Here is a 19,855-nt window from a genome sequence, read left to right as displayed (position 1 = left end):
AATATCCACCCACTGCATGACGTTTGGCCTGCCCATGCATTAGAGAGATGCAGTCTTGTGTGTTGTGACTTTGTCTTGTGTGACAGGATTTTCAATTGGATCCACAGTATGAACAGCGTTGTTTGGGGTAGAGGCGGGGGGGCTTGCTGGAGCAGGAGATTGTTCAGCCCTTCATCCAGTGTGAATTGTCTGCATAGGTCTGCTCTTTTTTTCAGGTGCCCAGCTGCCTCATCTTCTGCTTGTTGAATGCAGTCTCAGTCTTGTACACCCAAGCCTGATTTCTAGGGGTGTAACAATCCATTGATCAGTGATCCAGTATCACTGATGAAGAATGAAAACATCAACCCATATCATTTTTTTTTTTAGATAAACTTCAAATTGTGTGAGCGCCAGGTGGGTCATGTAGCAGCCAAGAAAAATGTGAGGAAATTCACTTCCCTCTTGGGACTAAACCAGCAATTTGGAAATATTTCGGATTTTGGAAAAAAGACTGATCGACAGACAAAACAAATGCTAAAAATAATAAAACACTCATGTTGTATTGTAACTCTGAGGTGATGAAGCATAGTTGTTCAATGTTTATGTTCATAATTGAAAGATCACCAATTTGCACTAAACATGATAATTGTAGAACTTTATAGTGAACAACAGAAGGTCTATTTTTATTTGATTAATAATAATAATTTGTTTTTCAAAGTTATTTTTTACCATTTTAATTTAACAATAGATTGCCTTTCGTTTAAGTTGCCTGTAAGAGCTCATTAATTAAAGTTTTCAGATCATATTTTAGTTGCTTTTTGTGAGTCAATAGAAATGTAACTGATTGTGTGAAATGGGCACATGATATCGTCTCATCATTACATTGTAGTGAATCGAATCAAAATCGCATTGGGGCAGACTTTCATGTTGTTCTCTGAAAAAAATGATATAATATTGTATCGTGATGAAACTTGTGATTTACACCCCTGCTATTTTCCTCGTCTGAGCAGAGTTAAGGCTCATTTATGCTCAATTTAAGTATGTGTATGGAAACGGACACAGCCTCCTGTCCGTACCCTGTGTTCATTTCATCTGTATTCGTGCATGGCTTCAGGAAGCTTACGGATACCAACAGTTTCCAATATTTTTATTGTTTTTTTTTTTTTTGCATTTAAAAACATCAAATACAAGACATCACGATATATCACAAACATCCAACACATACCCTCTCACCCACCCATGCCCATGTACGGTACATACCCTATGCCCAGGGGTATACAGTACCAAAAAAAAAAAAAAAAAAAAAGTAACAGAGAATATCATTACCAGTTCCAGAGAACCATGCAACCTCGAAATATGACAGAAAAGGTTTCCAAACTCTTAAACACCTCTTTTTGTCTCCTTTAATAGTGAATCTTAGTCGTTCAATTTTTAAAAAACTCATCACCTCCTCCACCCAGCGCTTGTGAGAGGGCGGTGTAGCCTTCTTCCAGCTTAATAGAATTAGTCAGTGAAGTAACAGTGAAGAGAATGCAATAGCTTTACATTGATCTGATGGTATTAGCATATCCCGTGGAACCACACCAAATAAAACAGTCCAGGGATTTGGCTCAAGAACCTTACCACACATGTAGGAAAAAGTATGGAATATTTCTGACCAAAAATCAATTAATTTAGGACACTCCCAAAACATACGGACATTATGGATACCAACAAAACAGTGCAGTACCACTGGAAATCGTGGGGGCAGTGTAGCGAGTAGTTAGAGACCAGTCTACGAGCGAGACACAAAGAAGAAATTTTTTTAAAAAAGATTTTATTTGAGAAAAGATTTCTCCGTCCTTATGTGGTGATGTGTTTATTGACTTCACAGACCACCGCCGTTTACAATGCCGCCTCTACATTTACATCTTTGTAGAAAGAAAATTTTTATGACCTTCTGCATCGTTGTCATGTTTGTTGTTGTCAGAAACTTTTGACTCCGAACTTCCCTCTAGTGGATTTATTGCTTAACTTTGACGCCAACATAATGCATGAAAGTATGTGGGCCTTCATGGTTGCATCGTTTGAAAAGGACGTATTAATTTTCATACGTAAAGGGAACATAAACGAGCCTTAAGCAGTCATCCCCCACCCAGAGGGACAAGGCTAGTGGGTTTGTACATGAGAAAGAGGGGGCTTCTAGCATGGGAAATCTCACCCTTGTCTCCTGGGAAACCAATTTAGGCTTAGCTTGCGGCCAGCTATTTGCTCCTCTGTCAAATATTCCCAGTGAGACACATGAGCGCTTGTACACTACATAGACAGCCACATAAAACAAGAATCAAGGCTACTGTGACACCCTCATGTAATGTGATACTCTACTCTTCATTAGTTCTCCAAAGGCAACTTGTCTTCTCACTTCTCCCACAGTCAGCCACAGAAAAGTGAATCCTGGAAGCTGATAGGGATTTAATTTCTTGCTCAAGAACACTTTAGCAGGTGCTTCGACCTGAGTCCTCTGGTTGAAGCATGGTCTTTTTATTCGCTCTGCCACTTGCTGCCCCTGTCATGCCCTTATGAAGGCCTGTTGCTACGATGCTTGTGGTTTTCTTGTCAAACTAATGTAGATATGCTTCAGATGTAGAGCAGACCTACAAAATCTTAGAGTTCTTTCCTAAATTAAGGCTGGTTTCTGTGTTTCCAAAATACCTGAAGTTATTGTGGTTTCCAGCGCGTTTTGCTTGATTTTCCCACGCTAAAATAACAGTCATGCTGGCTGCGTGACTAAGCCTTAATCTTCTCTACTTCCACGGCAACTCCATATCCTGTCTGACTGCCTGAAGTGGAAGAGAAAAATTTTACTTTTGTCCTGGCTAAAAATAGAGCACCCCGGCGGTTGGCATGCTGCAGAACCTGCGACCTCAGTATATAACCTGCTCAGTATAGGCTGAGGGAGGCATTTCCGTCCCCATAGGGTGCCACCGGCTTTTCATGAAATGGAGCTGACGTCAGAACCTTTTATTGTGACCCTCACTTGTTGAAATCCACCAGTTGGGCACGCTAAAAACACTTCATTGTACTGTGTTGTTCTGGAGGGAATGTCTGAGTGGAATCTGTTTGCTTTCACTCTGTTACTGAAAGGCGTCTATGATTTTGGGAAACTGCTCTGAATAGGTCACATTTTCTATTTTTATTTGTTTCAACATCATGTCTTAAAGTCCTTTGTCATGTTCCTCGCCCTTGTGGGAGTTGCATTACGTAAATTTGTTCAATTTACATTCCTTTTCTTTTTTCTTTTTCTTCTCTTTTTTTGTTTCTTTGGAACAGTGCATCATATCAGTATTTGAGAGAGGCAAGGGCACTGATGTTGAAATATAGTTTTACATAGGCAACACAGACCTTTGTTAGAGTGGCCTGTTAGCTATTTTTATTGGAGCCATAAGCTACTTACAGCGTCTGTTATGACATTACAGGTTAGCCTAATATTATCCAGCCTGTTAGCCAACTCCATCAAGCTGTTGACTGGTGAGCATTCACTCACTTAATTTAACTCAAAACTGTATATAAACAATGCTTTTATGATAACTAAGCATTCAAATGAGTCTTTGTAGTACATTAAAACCAAAGATGGCACCAAAATGGGGATATATGTGGAAACAGGACCAAAAATTACCCCCAACTGCTACTTCTGCAGCTGTCTGCAAAACAATTCCAGAGAATTCACTGAGTATTGGTAGCTAAAAATCCATGCTCACTGTTGATATAAAATCATAGCCATGGCCTATATTTTTCTCTTCTCACAGTCATGCAGCTGCATGCGTGAGTGTGCGAGTGTGTGTGTCTGTGTGTTTTTTTTTTTCTATGTGTTGGTATGGGGAGGCCGGAGCCTACCACAATACTCTCAGCTCCTGTCACACAGTTGCTCGCAGCACTTGTCCTGTCATTTGGCTTGACCTCCTCGACCTGTCTGCTGATTCTGAAACTTCACTCGGCCTATGTCTTATCTGCCTTATGGAATTTGTGAAGTGGACTTGCTCTTACCATATAGACATTGTCCAAGTTCCGCTTTTCAAAACCCAATGTGTACATTGTTTTACTTATATATCCTCCACAGAATGTCCTGTTTTGAGCAGGCATTTTACAATGTACGTTTGGTCATCCTGACCTGCTTTTTCATGTTTGTTTGAACCCACATTAAGAGGGTTCCAGGGTAATGCATTCCTTTGCTTCATTGGCAACAGATGTAGAGGAGGACATTTTTTTGGAGCTGAACCTTTTGGAGTGTCTAAAAACGGTGTGGTGTGGAGTGTAGGGCAGCTGTTTTGCCCGTGGAGGCTGAAATAGACTTCATGAGAGAGCTAATACCAGGCCTGTGGCTGGAGTGTCAGAGGGCCTGTCTGTGCTTCACAGCGGCAGATGGATAAGGAGCTGTCAGCACGGGTAACAGCTGCCTCATCCACAGTTATTAAGCTTACCTTGCTGTGATGTGACAGAGCTGCATAGATAGGGCTGCATATCTAATAATGGCTGTTATTAGGACCATAGCCGACAGTAGTAGAGGTTAGACTAGCGGGCTTGTCGCATCAAGGTTCTCTGGTTCAGGTCCCTGGAAATCTGAGAGGGGACAGTGAATAAAAAAGTGAATAGCAAATAGCAATCAACCACCATCGAGTTTTCCTTGATCATGGGCATTTCTCCGCTCCACTGGAACTGCTCAGTGACCAGCAGTAGAAAGTTGTGGTTCTTCAGGACACTTTCCCAAGTGTGACTATGTGTAACTTTATGGATGCAAAGCAGGGTGTTGCTAAGAAGGAGTATGCAGGTTTGGGCAACTTTCCTTGGATAAATAAAAGTTTTAAAAAAGATGTTATTTTGTATGAGGAACAGTGTTTATGGCGTTAAAAAGTTTCACAGTTGTTCATCATAATGAATGCTGGATTCTTAAAACAGGAGTTTCTTTTTGTGTGGGAATTTCTATTGAGGAATTTTTCAGCAGGGTTTCCCCCAGTGCTTTATAGGCCTGGCGGGCCGCCAGGCTTTTCTTGCCCACCCCCGCCAGGCTAAGCGTCCCTTGTTTATTTATTTTAAATAGTTTTTTTATGCACCAGAAACAGTGATACCAAAGACGGTATGTAGAGCTTTTAACCGCATCTGGTGATACGGTTGAAAGCGCAATGGTCTTATGGTCTTATGGTCGATACGTGAACACTTTCTTTTTCCGAAGTCGGAGGAGCACTGGAGGAGACGATGAGCCCGCTCGTTCACCCCCAGGCCGAGGGGAGTGCATCCCCGGCGAGCCGACCGAGCCGCGGCTCGATGATGAGGCAGAGCCAGTGCGACTTAGCACGGATGTTAGCACGTCGTCAGAGCAGAAATTACCAGGATAACGCCCACCAAGTTGCGCCGCTACGCGGAATATGACGGGATTTTACATAAGTTGAATGAAATGTCGTTTTTGAGTGGAATATGAACGTATGTCTGGCAAAGGCACAGAAGATTTCCAGCTACCGCAGCGCACTGACATAGATTGTGTAACAAAGTGAAGAGTCGCCACTCTGCTCTATTTTCACTGGCTAACAGCAGTACACTGGCTTAGCTTGTCTATTCAGAGAAGAGGTATCACTCTTTATTGGAGCCCCCCCGACCACCAGGCTTAGCAAGTTTTCTGGGGGAAACCCTGTATCAGTATTTGAAAATCTATCTAGAAATGCAGCTGACAAGTATCAATTGTTGCACTTTGTCCAGGCACACCCTGGTAGATCACCTGGCAGAGCATGAACCACGTATCAAGTCTAAGTCCTTACTGCAGTGGCCTGGGTTTGGTGCTGCGCGAAGCCCTTTGCTGCATGTCGCTCCCTCACTCCCCTGCCTTTCCTGTCTTTCTCTACTATCGCTATCGAATAGTTACACCTTTTCATTTACTCCGTTGCATAATGAAATATATACAAATATTTTGCATAATAATTAAAGAGAGTAATCAAAAAGGTATTATTTGGCAACTGGTTTCAAAACTGGTCTCAACATTGAAAAAATCCCACAGTTACCCATCTCTGCATGGACAAAACTCAGAGGTGAACTGCCTCATCAGCCTATGTACCTTTCCTAAGTTGCCTTTTTACCATTCGCTTTCCCATACTTGTCTGTTGGTCGCTGCAGCTGTATGCTAGAAGTTTTGCACAGACAGGTAAATCATACTTGGGAGCTTGACGTTTTTGTAACTGGCGACAGAGAGCTCGCACCAGGAAACCTAAGCCCCCTTCCTGTTGAAGCTGAGCAGCTGAGATGCTCAGTGAGTGGGGAAGTAGTGCTAACATTAGCTCAGAGCAGCCCCTGGTGAAGGAAGGACATTAAACTGGGCTGGCACTATGCCAGTACAGACTGAGGGACTCTCCTATCACATGTGTTTGTTTGGGTGCAATCTCTAATACGATGTGCCCTGCAACAGGAGGCTGGCAGCCAATTGAGCTACACTGAGAAGCCAGCAGGCCTCATTAATATTGATGCTGTGTCTGCTTCTTTTGGGACAACCTCTGCTTGTCGAGTTTTATATCCAGGCAGGAAATGTAGACCATGAGCACTCTCTAGTAAAGGTGCATCAGTTTGTGAGAACATTTTCTCTGTGAAATCTGACCTCATTGTTTAGCCGAGATCTATAGTAATATGTCACAAGAAATATTTGTCCAGTAAGCTCTACTTTTACGGTGTTTTAATTTGATAAGGTGACATGTTGTCTACTTTTATCTGTGAGTTTTTCCACATTCAACATGATTATCAGGTGTGGCTTCTTTGCTCTTCCAAACTCAGTTTTTTCTCCTTCTTCTGACCTAGTTATTGGTTGAGCAGAGAAAAAGCAACCTGGGAGACTGCGCAGGCCTTAAGCCCTCCCTCACTGCACAGTATTGTGTACTGCCTTACCTCTGTACTCTTAGAGTGTGCATACATGCTGGTGTGTGTGCTTGAAAAACCATGTGATAAGTGTTGTGTTGGGTCCACTTCGCTCACTGGCATTAATAGTGGCCAAAAACTTTGTTGTTTATCTTTAAACACTGTAGCACTTGTCATCTGGTCTTTGTATCAGGTGTGTTCTTGCTATCTTCACCACTGCCTTTGCTCTGTACTTAAGTGCTAGTAACAACACACATCTACTTTCTAAAACATTTCTTTGAAATGTCTTTACAATCACAGGCTTTGTTAGGAGATAAAATCAACTCAGTGACTTTCAGTAATGACCACAGAGTCCCTCTCACCCTTCATGGAAAATTCTGGTCATTCTCATCGTGGTCTTTATTTTCCTAGCAGTGTCCATCATGATTTGGGGTGGAACAATAATTTGATAATAAAGTATATCATGACACATCAATACTTTTGTGCCAAGTATCGATATATGAATTTTCAACTTAATATGCAGATGGCACGTTTGAGTTCCTATGAGGCATATTTATTCCCTGCCTTTACTTATTGGGTATTTATTCTTTAATTACAGATATCATGATGTATCATAGGTGATTATCTTACAACATATTGCATAATACAGAATTACCTGTATTGTGATATCATTGTTATCATGGGCTACAGCTACCAAGTGATTCACACCTCTAATCATGACAGATGACTGTATTGAAGTGTTCATCAGTTATTTCACTGCAAAGCTGTGTGTTGTTTCAGTCAACCAGAAACACTACATTTCAAACAGGCACACACAACATTGCCTGATATAAAAATGTCAGTTGTGATGACATTAACTGCCTTATTGCCCCGCGCAAGGCAGTCCCATTGAAATTATGAATCTAACTTGAGGGAGCTCAGGGGCAGACAAACAACATAGTGCAGTGTATGAAGTCAAAATACTGTCAGAGGCACAGAAGGGATCAGAGCAAAGTTTAATTTTGATCTATCAATGCTCCAAAGGCGGTAATCCAATAGCAAACCAGCGGGCTCATGGGACCAAGCCTGTTAAAGTCTTGACTAAAAAGGCATAGAGTGCTCCTTAGTGAGTCTGGCACAAGTTCCTTCTTTATCAGTGTAAACACATCAAGAAAGACCAGCTCTTTCAGCTTTAAATCATGTTTGCAGTGAGTTCCATGAAGACGAACGAAAGCATATTAAGTCACATCTCTGGGTGACAGACAGGTTTACACTTTTCTCATGAGGGATAATTTAATTTTCACTCTACAAAGGTTAATGATCCTGATTTTAGTTTATAATCCCATGAAGTAATGATAAAATAATAAAAAATGAGACATGAAAGTATGTAGGAGCCAGTTAAATCTTATTAGTTTGATGTAATTTATTTGCATAGAAGAAATTCTGTGTGATCAGATTTCATAATAAACGGCACACAGTCGAGAGATTGCTAATTGCCTGGATTGCAGAAGTAAATTACCAGTTTGTGCAAGTTAGGCCATGTCCACAGTACACAGAGCCAGGTGAATTTGAAAGAACATCTTTTTTTTCTCCAGTTTGGCCTTCCGGCCACTTTTAGCTGCTGTTTTCCACCCATGAAAACGGAGCTTTTTAGAAATGGTCTTCAGGGTGTAATGTGAAAACACCAGTTTGGCGTGTCTGTGTGGATGGGGAAACCAGAGCTTTCTGAAAACGACACTGCAGCTGGCATCTCTGAAGAGAAAAATTCACTGTGAATAAAGGCCTGTATTTATTCATGCACAATTAACCAGTGACATGAAATAACCACAGCTTTACCACTAACGGTAACTTTAGTTAGAGAGAACCATCGAATCTCACTCATCTCTCTATGGTCTCTTGCTTGGCCTCAACAATCCAACAGTCCATAATAAATGTCCTTTTTGAAAATGGGGAACTCTCAGCACAGTCAAATATGTCTGGAGACTGTCCATCCAAAACTTGTGGGAAACTGCTTTCTAACAAGTTGTATTTAGCATTTCCTATGATAGACCACATCTAGCTTTGTTTTCTTCCACCAATTCAAGAGGCTGCTGCTTTCACTGACCTTTGATTGGAGCCAGACCTTAGAAAATCTGTCTTACAAATGTGATATCATGTAGTTCAAGGTGTAAACCACCCAGAATTTTCCTCTATGGGGTATACCAAGGAGGAGAGCATACATCTTTTAAGTAATGGCCACTGGAATTTTGAATTTATTTGGCTGTAGTATTAAATTATGAAACTGAAATATTTGTCAAAAGCACAAACCAGTGTTTAGGGATAAACAGAAGGACAGAAGGTGGGAAAAAAAAACTCAAGGGGCTCACAAAACAGGCTAGGCCGACCACTAAATTAAACTTTGAGCAAAATAACAAAACTCAAAAACTGTGGAGCAGCACCCACCAGGAAGTATAGAAACTTTAAAAAATGAATAAACACAAATTGAATGAACATACTGGTAGGTTGTGTCCTTTGTGGCGGCCTCAGTGACCTGTTGAGCCTACCTCCACTCTCCCAGATCCACACATCTCTGTCACTTCCTTGTTCTGTAGCCCAGCAGTGTGAAAGTGTCAGAACTAGAGTGGTTGGCTCCCGGCTAGCCAGGCTCAGGTTTCCTGTTTACCTCTCAGATGTTAATATCCTATTAAACTGTGTCAACTAGCAAGCATTGTGGGGCATCTGGCAGGTTCTCACTGTGGCTGTAATCCATGGGATTTAGAGGCCGGGGCTATTGCATTAGTTAGCTGCTCTCTCAATCCACCACTGAGCAACAAGTAGACTGATTGCATCCTGCTATTAGTCCCCTCACAATCAAAGAATTAGGACTTCTTTCTCAATTTATTATTTTTCAACGATGTCAACAATTACACAGAGAGAAATTTCTAGTGTAACAGGTAGGGATAGTGATTTCTCCACTGACAGAAGACAATAACGCAATGCAGCCACAGCACTGCACCTTTGAAAATCTGTTGTTGGCAGCATGTGAAATACAATTCCCTCTGTAACAGCTTTTTTTTGTAATTTGAACAAACAGGCAAAGCACCTGATGAGGTATGTGAAAGTGAGCAATGTTAACTTGAGGCAAGAGGGCTAGAATTGCCAGGTTGTGATACCCGTGTGGGAGTTAAAGTGAAATTGAACTTTGGGAGAGTATTGGCTAGTATGCTTACCTGCATGCTAGTAACAGGCTAAATAGTGGCGGGCTGCCACAGTTTACATTAATGAGAAATCCTGTCACGCCCAGGTCACCATACAACCCAAGACTCTACCAAAGTTAAATTCAGCTTCAAAATCAATTAAAAACAAAAATTTACATGGGCTAGTTATAGTGTGCCTAATCAGTTAGTAACATTTCCTCTGCAACTACTGTAAATAAAAAAAAATGTGTTGTCAGCCGACTCGCCTGGTTACATAAGGGTTAAAAGTGGGAAGCTTGTCTTTCTTGTTCCCTCACGAGGAGGTCACCGGTTTCCCTCGGCCCTGACTCTGCTCTCTCTGGCTGGGGAGCGATGATAGTGGAGTGTTTTCGCCAGGCACGCCCCGCTGTTTGTGAACGGAAATGAGGTTTGAAGGTCAGGGGAACGACAGCGATTGATACTGGTGTGTGATGGAATCTGTGTATGGTCTCTTAGCACAGCCCATAACGACAGCTGTGTCGCTGGTGTTATCCAGAGGAAAAGCTGGGACTTGTGTTCCAAGGGTTGCTTTTCCTCTCTAATCCCAAAACACCAAAGTTTTCAGCATGACGCCACGTGATAACATCTGAATGTTCCTCAGCATGGTAGCCTCCCCTGTGCAGGGTATTGAGTATCTTAACAGATAGGTGTGTGTTGTTGATGTTTTGTGTCCCATGTAGGGTGTCATATCACTGGGAAGATATCTATATCATCAGCAATTTTTTTGTCTTTTGAAAGCTAATCTCCTCTTAAGTTAACTTTCATCAGTGATTTAACTTTTATGCTGATTACATTGTATCTGGAGCAGTATAAGGCAGGCCCTGTTGAGGGTTCAGCAAGTGTTTTTTTTCTCTCCATGGCAGGTTTGTTGTGCTACACCTCCTCCTTTTAGTTTAATTTACTGCAGGTTTAGTACACCAAAACACATCTGTTTTCTTTCCATTGTTATCCTGCTCCATCATAGTTTCATAACTGTCATTATTTAGTTACCTATAGTGCAGTAAGAAACAAGTGGTTTTTGCCAGCTTTGGTTCTTGAATTTGTTACTGAAATTGGTCTTAAATGACCTTTGGGTCCACATTTCAGCTATATTACTGTCATTGCTGAGCTGCCTGCAGGCTTGATGCTAAATTTCCCTTAATTAAATAAATGGAGGATTTTGCATTCGTAATGAAATGTGCAAAGGGAGAAGCAGCAGTGGTCATATAATGCTTAGGTTTTGAATGTGGGTATTGTGACTCCTACTACGTGTAGCCCAACAGATCCTTCAGTGTCTTCCAACAATGGCTGCTTGCAAGCATTTCTTTTTGCAGCTGTGTTCTGCTAAACCAGACAGTGTCAGGGATTCTCGTCAGAGACACTCTCCGTGAGGTACACTGTTAGTAATCGTCTGGAAATGTCCAACTGTAAACCACAGCCCTTTACTAAGCTGTAATATAATAGTAGAACTAAGGCAGAACTAGACACATGTGAAATCATCCCCCGACTTTCAATAACAACTGTACAGTTTGTTTGTCTGTAGGCCACAATGTTGATTAATCCCAAAATATTAGTGATCTAATGCTACAGCTAGCGTTTTGGCTCACTACATGATTCCATGCAGCCAATTAGGTTTTCAAAATAGAAGAAACTGTCCACACCAGCGGCTAACCATACAATTTTATTTAGTTGACATACAGAATTTACTAATGTTTGTGTCGTGGCTAGTGTTAAATATCCACCAGTTCCTGGTTCTGATGTTCTTTTTCACTGTGTTTTTAGTTTCTTATTCATTTTAAGTGTTTGGTTTCTTTGTCAGATGGTACAGATTTATCAGGAAGTGGCTCTACAGTGCACTGTTGCTATCAGTGCTAAAAAACATATCACAGCACCTGATTGTAGAGTTGATTTTGCAACAGTTTGAGAACTGGTATTCTGTTTTGCAGTGTTTCACATCATATTTACTTAGATACTTTTCTTGCTTTGCATTCAGATCATAATTGTAAATCCTCATCAGTCTTAGTAACTTGCCTGCAGATTGAGTTTGATTTATGTTAATTTATCAGAAAGTCATGCTCCAGATGGTTTTAGACAATAATCTGTCCCAGTCTGTTGACTGTGGTGTTTTGCTGCAAGCATGTGAAGAAATGCAAGGAAGTTGTGTGTCAGTCAGAAAAGCCCAGTGGAGGAAAACATTTGCAGATTTTGTTCTTCCTCCCTCCTTTTTGTTCTACCTCTTAAATAGTTAACAATAAAATAATACCTATTGCATTTCAAGAATTTCTAACTACTGCTTGCACAACACTTGGCATGTTACTGGTTCAAAGTAGAGTTTATGGTACTATGACAATGCTTCCTCCATGAAGTGAGGTAGCTGCCCACCTAATGGGCATGTTGTAAAGGCTAGTTCATTTTTATTTTGGGATGATAAGAAAAACAATTGAAATGAAGCTCATCTTTCCTCTTTAACTGATGGTGACCTCCTCTTTGTCTCTCCCCTTTCCTCCCTTAGGAAATGACCTAGAGGCCTTACAGATACATTTGTGCTTTTGTCGCTCTAATCTGCATCCGTGGAGAGCAGCGAGATCTGGAAGCACAGTTGTTTCCGCGGTGAGTAATAACTACCTCAGCCAGCAGACGGGAGGGGGAAACCAGGAAGCCAGTGGGGTTTCCAGACAGGGGGACGAAGCTATCAGCTGGCCACTTGCTCACTGCCTGATGAGCCCTGCTTGGTGAAGAGGATTTTAGACAGACTGGATCTGTCTGCCCTTCACCTCCCACATCTCCTTTACCAGCCAGTGCACAGGACGAGTCGAAGCCACATCCTCTCATAGCCCAGTATTCACTTGCCTGTTTTTTTGTTTTGTTTTGTTTTATTTTCCCTCTTTGCTGTTGACCAGTGTCTCATTATTTCCCATATTCATCTTGCTTTTTTGCTTTCAGCTTTTAAAAAATTTTCTATTTTTATTAGTACAGACTGGTACAGGTTTATACATGTACATATATATGTATATATATTATATATGCTATACAAAGAAGGATTTTTTTTCTGTTTTCATTTTGAAGGAAAGGTAGTGCACTTTGGAATTTTCTAGGCCATAGTGTCACTTGGACTAAATTAAAGATCATTATTCAAAGCTGAAAAAAGGAAAGCTGAAGTTGCATCTCTGCTGGTTCTGTTAGCCGGGCCTGTCTGTTGTAATCTGCAGCAGGACTGCATGTGAGTATTGCACTCAGCCTGCCAGTCTTTTTCATTGCCCTCCCACTTTGCTCATCTCTCTTCAGCCTCTCGACACAGCGTACTGAGATGAGCCTGTGGCAGGTGGAACCCTCAAGCTGTCTTTTTACATAACCTGAACAGTTCCACAACACTTGGGTTGGGTCTTTTGTTTTGGGAAGAGCAGGAAAGGTTGTGGCTGACCCCTCCAAAAACAAACTAACCCAAAACGAAACAGGAGCTTCCGGTGCCGTTGCACCACTTATGTATTGTTGTAGTGCGCAGGAGAGTAAAATGGACTACAAGCGTCGCTTTTTGCTCGGCGGGTCCAAGCAGAAAGTGCAACAGCACCAGCAGTACCAGATGCCTGAGCTGAGCCGGACCCTCAGCGCCCCTTTGGCCACTTCTTGCTCGGCCTCTGCACCCATGGGCACCGGGGTGGGCATGCCTGGCAGCTGCCATCCCCCTCCTTCTGGCGCGACCACTGCTGTCGCCGACATCCAGCAGGGCATATCCAAGTACTTGGATGCCCTCAACGTGTTCTGCCGGGCCAGCGCCTTCCTCACAGACCTGTTCAGCAGCGTGTTCAGGAACTCTCACTACTCCAAAGCAGCTATGCAACTGAAGGACGTGCAGGAACACGTCATGGAGGCGGCCAGCCGGCTGACTGCAGCAATAAAGCCTGAGATCGCCAAGATGCTGATGGAGCTGAGCGCTGGGGCTGCCAACTTCAAAGACCAGAACGACTTCAGCCTGCAGGATGTGGAGGTAGGTTCGCACCCAGATTAACACGCTTACAGCATGACCACTATAAAACCACAGTTAGCATCTGTAAAACCTGTGCCACCTTGTTGACTTTGCCCATTGAAGAATGACAAGCTCTGTGTCATTTACTTAAGCACCAGTTACAACAATTATTGACTTAGTCTACTGTTTGCTCTTATGAAAATAATAAGTTAAACTAAAGCCTTAGGTGCTGGGATCGAGCACTAAGTACTTCATCATTTTTGTTTACCCACAGGCTGTCTTTTAGCACTGGTGCTAAGATACTTAGCTGCATTCTTTCACAATGGTTGGCACCGTGATTCAAAGTTTCCTGGCTCAGCCGGGGCTCTCACGCCCAGTATTAAGCTGGTGTCAGGATCTTAGGGTGAGGTGTGAAAAACACTGAGGATGTGAGAATAGAAGTCATCCTTTGTCACTCCAAATGTTGTCACAGCACTGCATTTGCTGATGTGTAACGTTTGAAACTCCACTATTTAGCAGGTTTCTTTCTGCAAGGTTAACAGGTTTGGAGTTTGAGGCATAAAACAACCATATGACCTAAGACTGAACGATGTGGTAAAAATTCATATTGCGATTAACTTTGCAGATGTTGCAATGTCATTCACGATTTTAGTAGGAATGATCATTTTTGTATCATAATTTTAATTTTCACCAAAAAAACTGGAAAATACAGCTTGTTGGCAAGGACGTCTCTATCGCACCATTAAACTTTATTTACAACAATGTTTTGTCACACATGTTCCTTTTTATCAAAAACTTGCAGCTCCTGCACTTGACCATATTTCAGTCTCAGTAATATTTTGATTAATTGTTCAGTGTGACCTATCTGTGAGGTTGGATTTTGTGTTCAATCCTCTGTTGGCATTTGGTGTTGATTCTTTCTCTCTGTCCTATACTATGTGTATGTGCACACAAGAAACCAGATTATTTTGAGTAACCAGGTTATGGCAGGAAATCGGGTTTACATGTTAGCTTCAGCCAGCATACACTCAGGTCAAGCCTGATTTTAGAGGGACACAAATCATCTTAGAGTCAGGCCAAATTTTAGTTTCTTCGGCTGTCGTTTGCCATGCAGTGTACAGGAGAGAGCGAGGACTGATCCTAGCCCGATTAACTGCTCCTGACCTCCCATCCGACGGTCAGATGAATTTCTGACATGTCAGCAATTTTGCTTGACTGTCGTCAGCCTCTTGTCCAGTTAAGCACTTTTTATTCTCACTACGCCTGTGTATAACATCAAATACAGCCTCTGAAAACACCAGTAAGTTAATTCATGGCTGTAGCTGAGAGTCTGCAGTTTCGCCAGATTTGCGATTTGACACTCGGTGGCAAAGTAATCCAGTGGGAGCCCAGAGTGAAACATCCCTCATTTCCAACAAATAGCACTTTTTCCTCATACTTTTGGCTATACAGTGATGCTGGTGTAACTCAACAGTAAGGCAACTGTGTGTAAGGCAACAACCTGACAGCTCTACATGTGTGTGTGTGAGTGTTTGAGGGCACACGTATGCCTTGCAACTGAGAAAGATTCTCAGAGCTTTTTGTGATTAATTGAAGAATCATAATTAAATTGAATCATGATAAAATGGAATTGTGAGATCACACCTATAGGGCAGCATGCCCGAGGAAGTTACCAGTCGGCCAAGCCTTTGTTTTTGTTTTGGATTCATTTTGAGTTCTGTAATGCAGAAGCTGGTGGTTCATGTTAGCATACAGTCAAGAACGCTGAAGGCAAGTCGGTGAATTACTTTGACTATAATTAATGGCACGTGTGATACAGCAAATCTGTGCTCTTTTGAGCTGTGGGGTGTCTTTGCAGACACAAACTTGATTTGAGAGGCAGTTTAAAAGGTAGCCTTGGTAATCAGATGGAAGTTTACGTGGTGTTGCCATGGGATATTTATTTATGAGCACATTTATGAGCATTGGCGTTAATACCATCTAGGTTGCATTGCTGCGGGCATGTCCAAATTTCATTGGCTGATGAAGTCTGTTAATTCCTGGCATTTACCCACTGTCTGTCAAGTTCAACTAGTTTTCACTCGAGTTATAATATTTTCGCGCTCTGTACTCCATCAATCAACATAATCTGTCAACACCTAGGTCTCATTGAAGTACATGGGCTATTTTTATTATTTATTTATTTATTTATTGATGTATCATGAATGCTGCCCAGCAGTAAAATAACTTTGCAATGCCATTAGCTTATACTACATGAAGAGACTTGCTTGAAAAATAGTTGCCTGTCTTGCAGATGAAATAATAAATCATCAGTAGCACTCCCCACCACCTTAGATATTGAAATAAAAGTAAAGAACTAACTACAAAAATGAATTGTTATCAGTGTTGATTCTTCCACTGAGATTCAAACAAACTTGAACTTTGTAAGAATAGATACATGCACACATGAAGACACACAAAGGTATTGCTTTGTATTAAACAAAAGAAACAAAGAATTGAGGAGGCTCTTGGAAAAAAAGTCTTTTTCATTGGCAAACTTATCTGAGAAGTGAAAAGAAAACTGTGGAATTGTGAAAAGTGGAAAAATGAAATTGTGTGGAAATTTGGACATTGTAATATCGCGATATGACATAAGTGTCTCCTCCTGGATTAAAAGGCTGTGTTATGAAGCAATTTTCTGACCTTGTTAGACTGTTATAGTTGTTCTCTTATTTGCCTCTACCTGCCTGATCAGCATATCCACATTACTAATGATTGTTTAACAGACATCTCTTGTGTGTAAATACCTTATAAAAGTAGCAACATTCAACAACATGGTCACAGTGTTGGTATTGAGTTACTGGATCAAAGATATTGTGAGATTTGATTTTGTCCATATTTCCCAGCCCTACTCTGTTCACCCCAATCACTAACAGTCGCCATGCAGATTAGAGAAAGTTTACCTCTCTCATTTGTTGATCTTTAAGCAGACAAGCTTATGTCTTTCCCGCAGCTAATGTGTGCCAGCTCATTCCATTTGTGTGGACAATGGACATTTCACCAAAGCTGAGATCAGAACCAGTCAAGACAACAGCCCTGAAACATCTTTTCATTACATCCAAATGTGTATCCACCAAACAATGTTTGTTACGTCTATCAGAAACTGATATAAACTGTAAACTGTAGTTGCAGTGTGAGAGACAAGCTCATGTTGGCTATGAACAGCACTGTGGCTTTCAACATCTTATCAGTCAGCTGACTGTTGGCTGGATGATGGACGCGGCTGAGCGCACCACAATGATTCCATTGTTTGGTGTTATTTTAAACAAGTTTGATGTACAAAGTGAAAGCAAATGAAACCTGGGCAGTGTGAATCCAGATGCCACTCAGTTTCATCACCTGATATGAATAATTGGCTATCAGAAGAACAATCTGCTTATTCTAGGGTGGAGGAATTGTTTAATGTGGCCAGCAAAATAAGGCAGGGCAATAAAACAAGAACAATAATTATTACAATATATTTCTCCTCCATGTAAAGATAAAAAGTGTTCAATACAATGTTTATAAATTTCAACATAATTTTCATAATTTCAAAATAATTATCTCCAGCCAATCATGTGGCAAGAAGAGACAGCAGGTACACAAACGACACACAAACAGCCAATCATATGTCAGGAATAGAGAGGTCTGGTTGCACCCCGGGTGAGTGAGGAGACACACTGCACGTGGAAGCTGTACACTGTGTTGTTTTGCTCAGCTAAAAGGACCTAGGGAGCATTATGAGCCTTCTGGCTTCTTCAGATTTCATCAAGGAGCCAAAAGTAGATTTTAAATCATAATAATTATCTGATATATATGTCGAGATAATTATTGATATCAACTGATGATAAATTTTATTCTGAAGGCATTTCTAGCCGTATTTCCCAGCCCTGCTATAAAGTAATATACGTTATTTGTAAGGCAGTGATGTTGAAGGGTTTTTGAATGTAGTGGGGCCCGCAGGTAGTCATTTGAGTGGGTCTCGGGGACACAGAGTGGGCTCCCCATAAAATGTGTGCTTTTTGACAAATTGTAGTGTTTAACTCGCTTGATATTATATGGTTATAATTATGGTTATATTCATGTATGTGTTGAAAATCTATCTGAGAATCTAACAAATCCCAAATTTGATAACTTTATTCACATGTAATGTCATCATGACATACTAGTCTAGGGCTGTGTCTGACTCATATTTTATGTATAGATAATCTTGGGTCGAAAGCGAAACTTCACTGGGTGTTTGAGTGTGTTTCTTGTTAACTTGTGAATGCTGTGGTGCGGTGTGGGGCTATTGAGTTTCTTTGCTGAATGGCAGCTGTGGCCTCGTCGGCTGAATTGGCTCTGTTTTGAATCAGTCTCCTTCGCTTTGAATCCCATTCAGTGAAGAAAATATTGAAAGCGCTATATCAGGGTAAAAGTAGGGTATCCTGGACGTGTGGATAGTGAGTTTTAGATTGAGATTTAGTTTCAGATTTTAATGCATCCGAGGACTGGAGCATGTACCCTTCAGCATCACTGGTAATGTAGATGTCCAACTACATTACATGGGCTGTTTGCCTCAGTCATGATCTCATAGCACCATTGCAAGGGATTCAACATGGGTGCTGCACTTTTGCAGTCGATATGTAGGGGAAACATTGATACTGTCGGTATTTGTTTAGAATGCCTACTGTATTTGAAAATAGTAAAGACAATAGATGCTAAAAATGAAGTAAAGTAATAGTTCTTATAAAATAAAAACTTATAATTAATAATTGTGATCACAGTAATTAGCAGACATTATTAGGATTAAAATTTTAGCCCTAATCATGTAGCCCCAGCTAAATGGCAGGGGCCAAGACACTGGACAAAACCACAGGACCTCATTGGATGTAGTTGTACCCAAAACAGGAAACACTTTTGCACCACAGTCGGTAAATCTGACTCTCTGTGGTCTTGGATATGCACAGTTGAATATTAGAGGAAGCCCAACTCTGTGAAAGTTCAGACGGCGTGGCTTGGCACTCACACTGGCTGTCTCGCCCTGGGCATAAAGGGTACATTTATTGAAGCAGAGAGAAGGAAACACGCTAATGCTTTACTTTACAATGGCCTTATTCCAATGTTTTAACCTGCACATTAGCCTATGTGAAAATACTGCAAGCACACAGTATTATGTTAGTACAGTGATAGTGTGCAAGTGCACTGTTAACGTACTGTCCAGAAAAAATCCTGGGGGTGCTGGCATAATGTCTTGTTTTTTTTCCCCCCATGATTTTCACATTCACTGCACACTAGATCTTTGTGAAAAGAAATGTTTTAAACTAACTTCTGCAACTTTTTCCAGTTGCTGTGCAGCTTTTTTCCAAGAGAAAGAACATGTTTTTCAGATCTGTGCGTGACTGTTTTGATCTAACAACTGTCTAGGAACCAGGAACAGTCATGTTAGTAAGGATAGAAATGACCACAACTACCACAGTCCCTAAAATAGACAGTATTTTAGACAGATGGCATGAAACACTTGGCAAAGCAACTCTTCTTTCTCATTTTCGCACACATCTTCAACACAGTGTTCTCAGGATATTTGGCTTATCAACAACAGCCTAAATGTTCTCATGATGTGTCACAGACTTATGTGCCTTATCCTCCAAAATGTCAACTTACACACTTGCATTCACACTTCTCATTACTGCCCACCATAGTTTAATTTGCTGGAAGAAGCTCAGTGTGCAAACACACCAGTTTAGACCTAGCTCATAACAATAAGTCATGCTAACCTATTTTTGGTGATCCTTTAAGATTTGTCACATTTGTGACTGTAAAAGGGATTTTCCTTTGTCTGTGTGAGTCAAGGAATGCTTTTTGGCAGTTGTTG

General features: G+C 41.2%; 1 protein-coding gene across 2 annotated transcripts in view; it reads left to right on the top strand.

The window, feature by feature from the left end:
* Window positions 1–19,855, top strand: part of garre1 (granule associated Rac and RHOG effector 1) — a 52,322-nt gene that overhangs the window by 7,338 nt on the left and 25,129 nt on the right. For both annotated transcript variants that reach the window (XM_030048414.1, XM_030048415.1), the window contains exons 2-3: window positions 12,532–12,629; window positions 13,305–14,004. In XM_030048414.1, the coding sequence (XP_029904274.1) occupies window positions 13,501–14,004 (504 nt within the window). In that variant the 5' untranslated portion in view covers window positions 12,532–12,629; window positions 13,305–13,500. The remainder of the gene's footprint in view (window positions 1–12,531; window positions 12,630–13,304; window positions 14,005–19,855) is intronic.

This window comes from Myripristis murdjan, chromosome 3 (genome assembly GCF_902150065.1).
Source record: "Myripristis murdjan chromosome 3, fMyrMur1.1, whole genome shotgun sequence".
NCBI classification, from domain to species: domain Eukaryota; kingdom Metazoa; phylum Chordata; class Actinopteri; order Holocentriformes; family Holocentridae; genus Myripristis; species Myripristis murdjan.
Note: the sequence above shows the minus strand (reverse complement) of the source record. Positions and strands in the feature narration are given on the sequence as shown.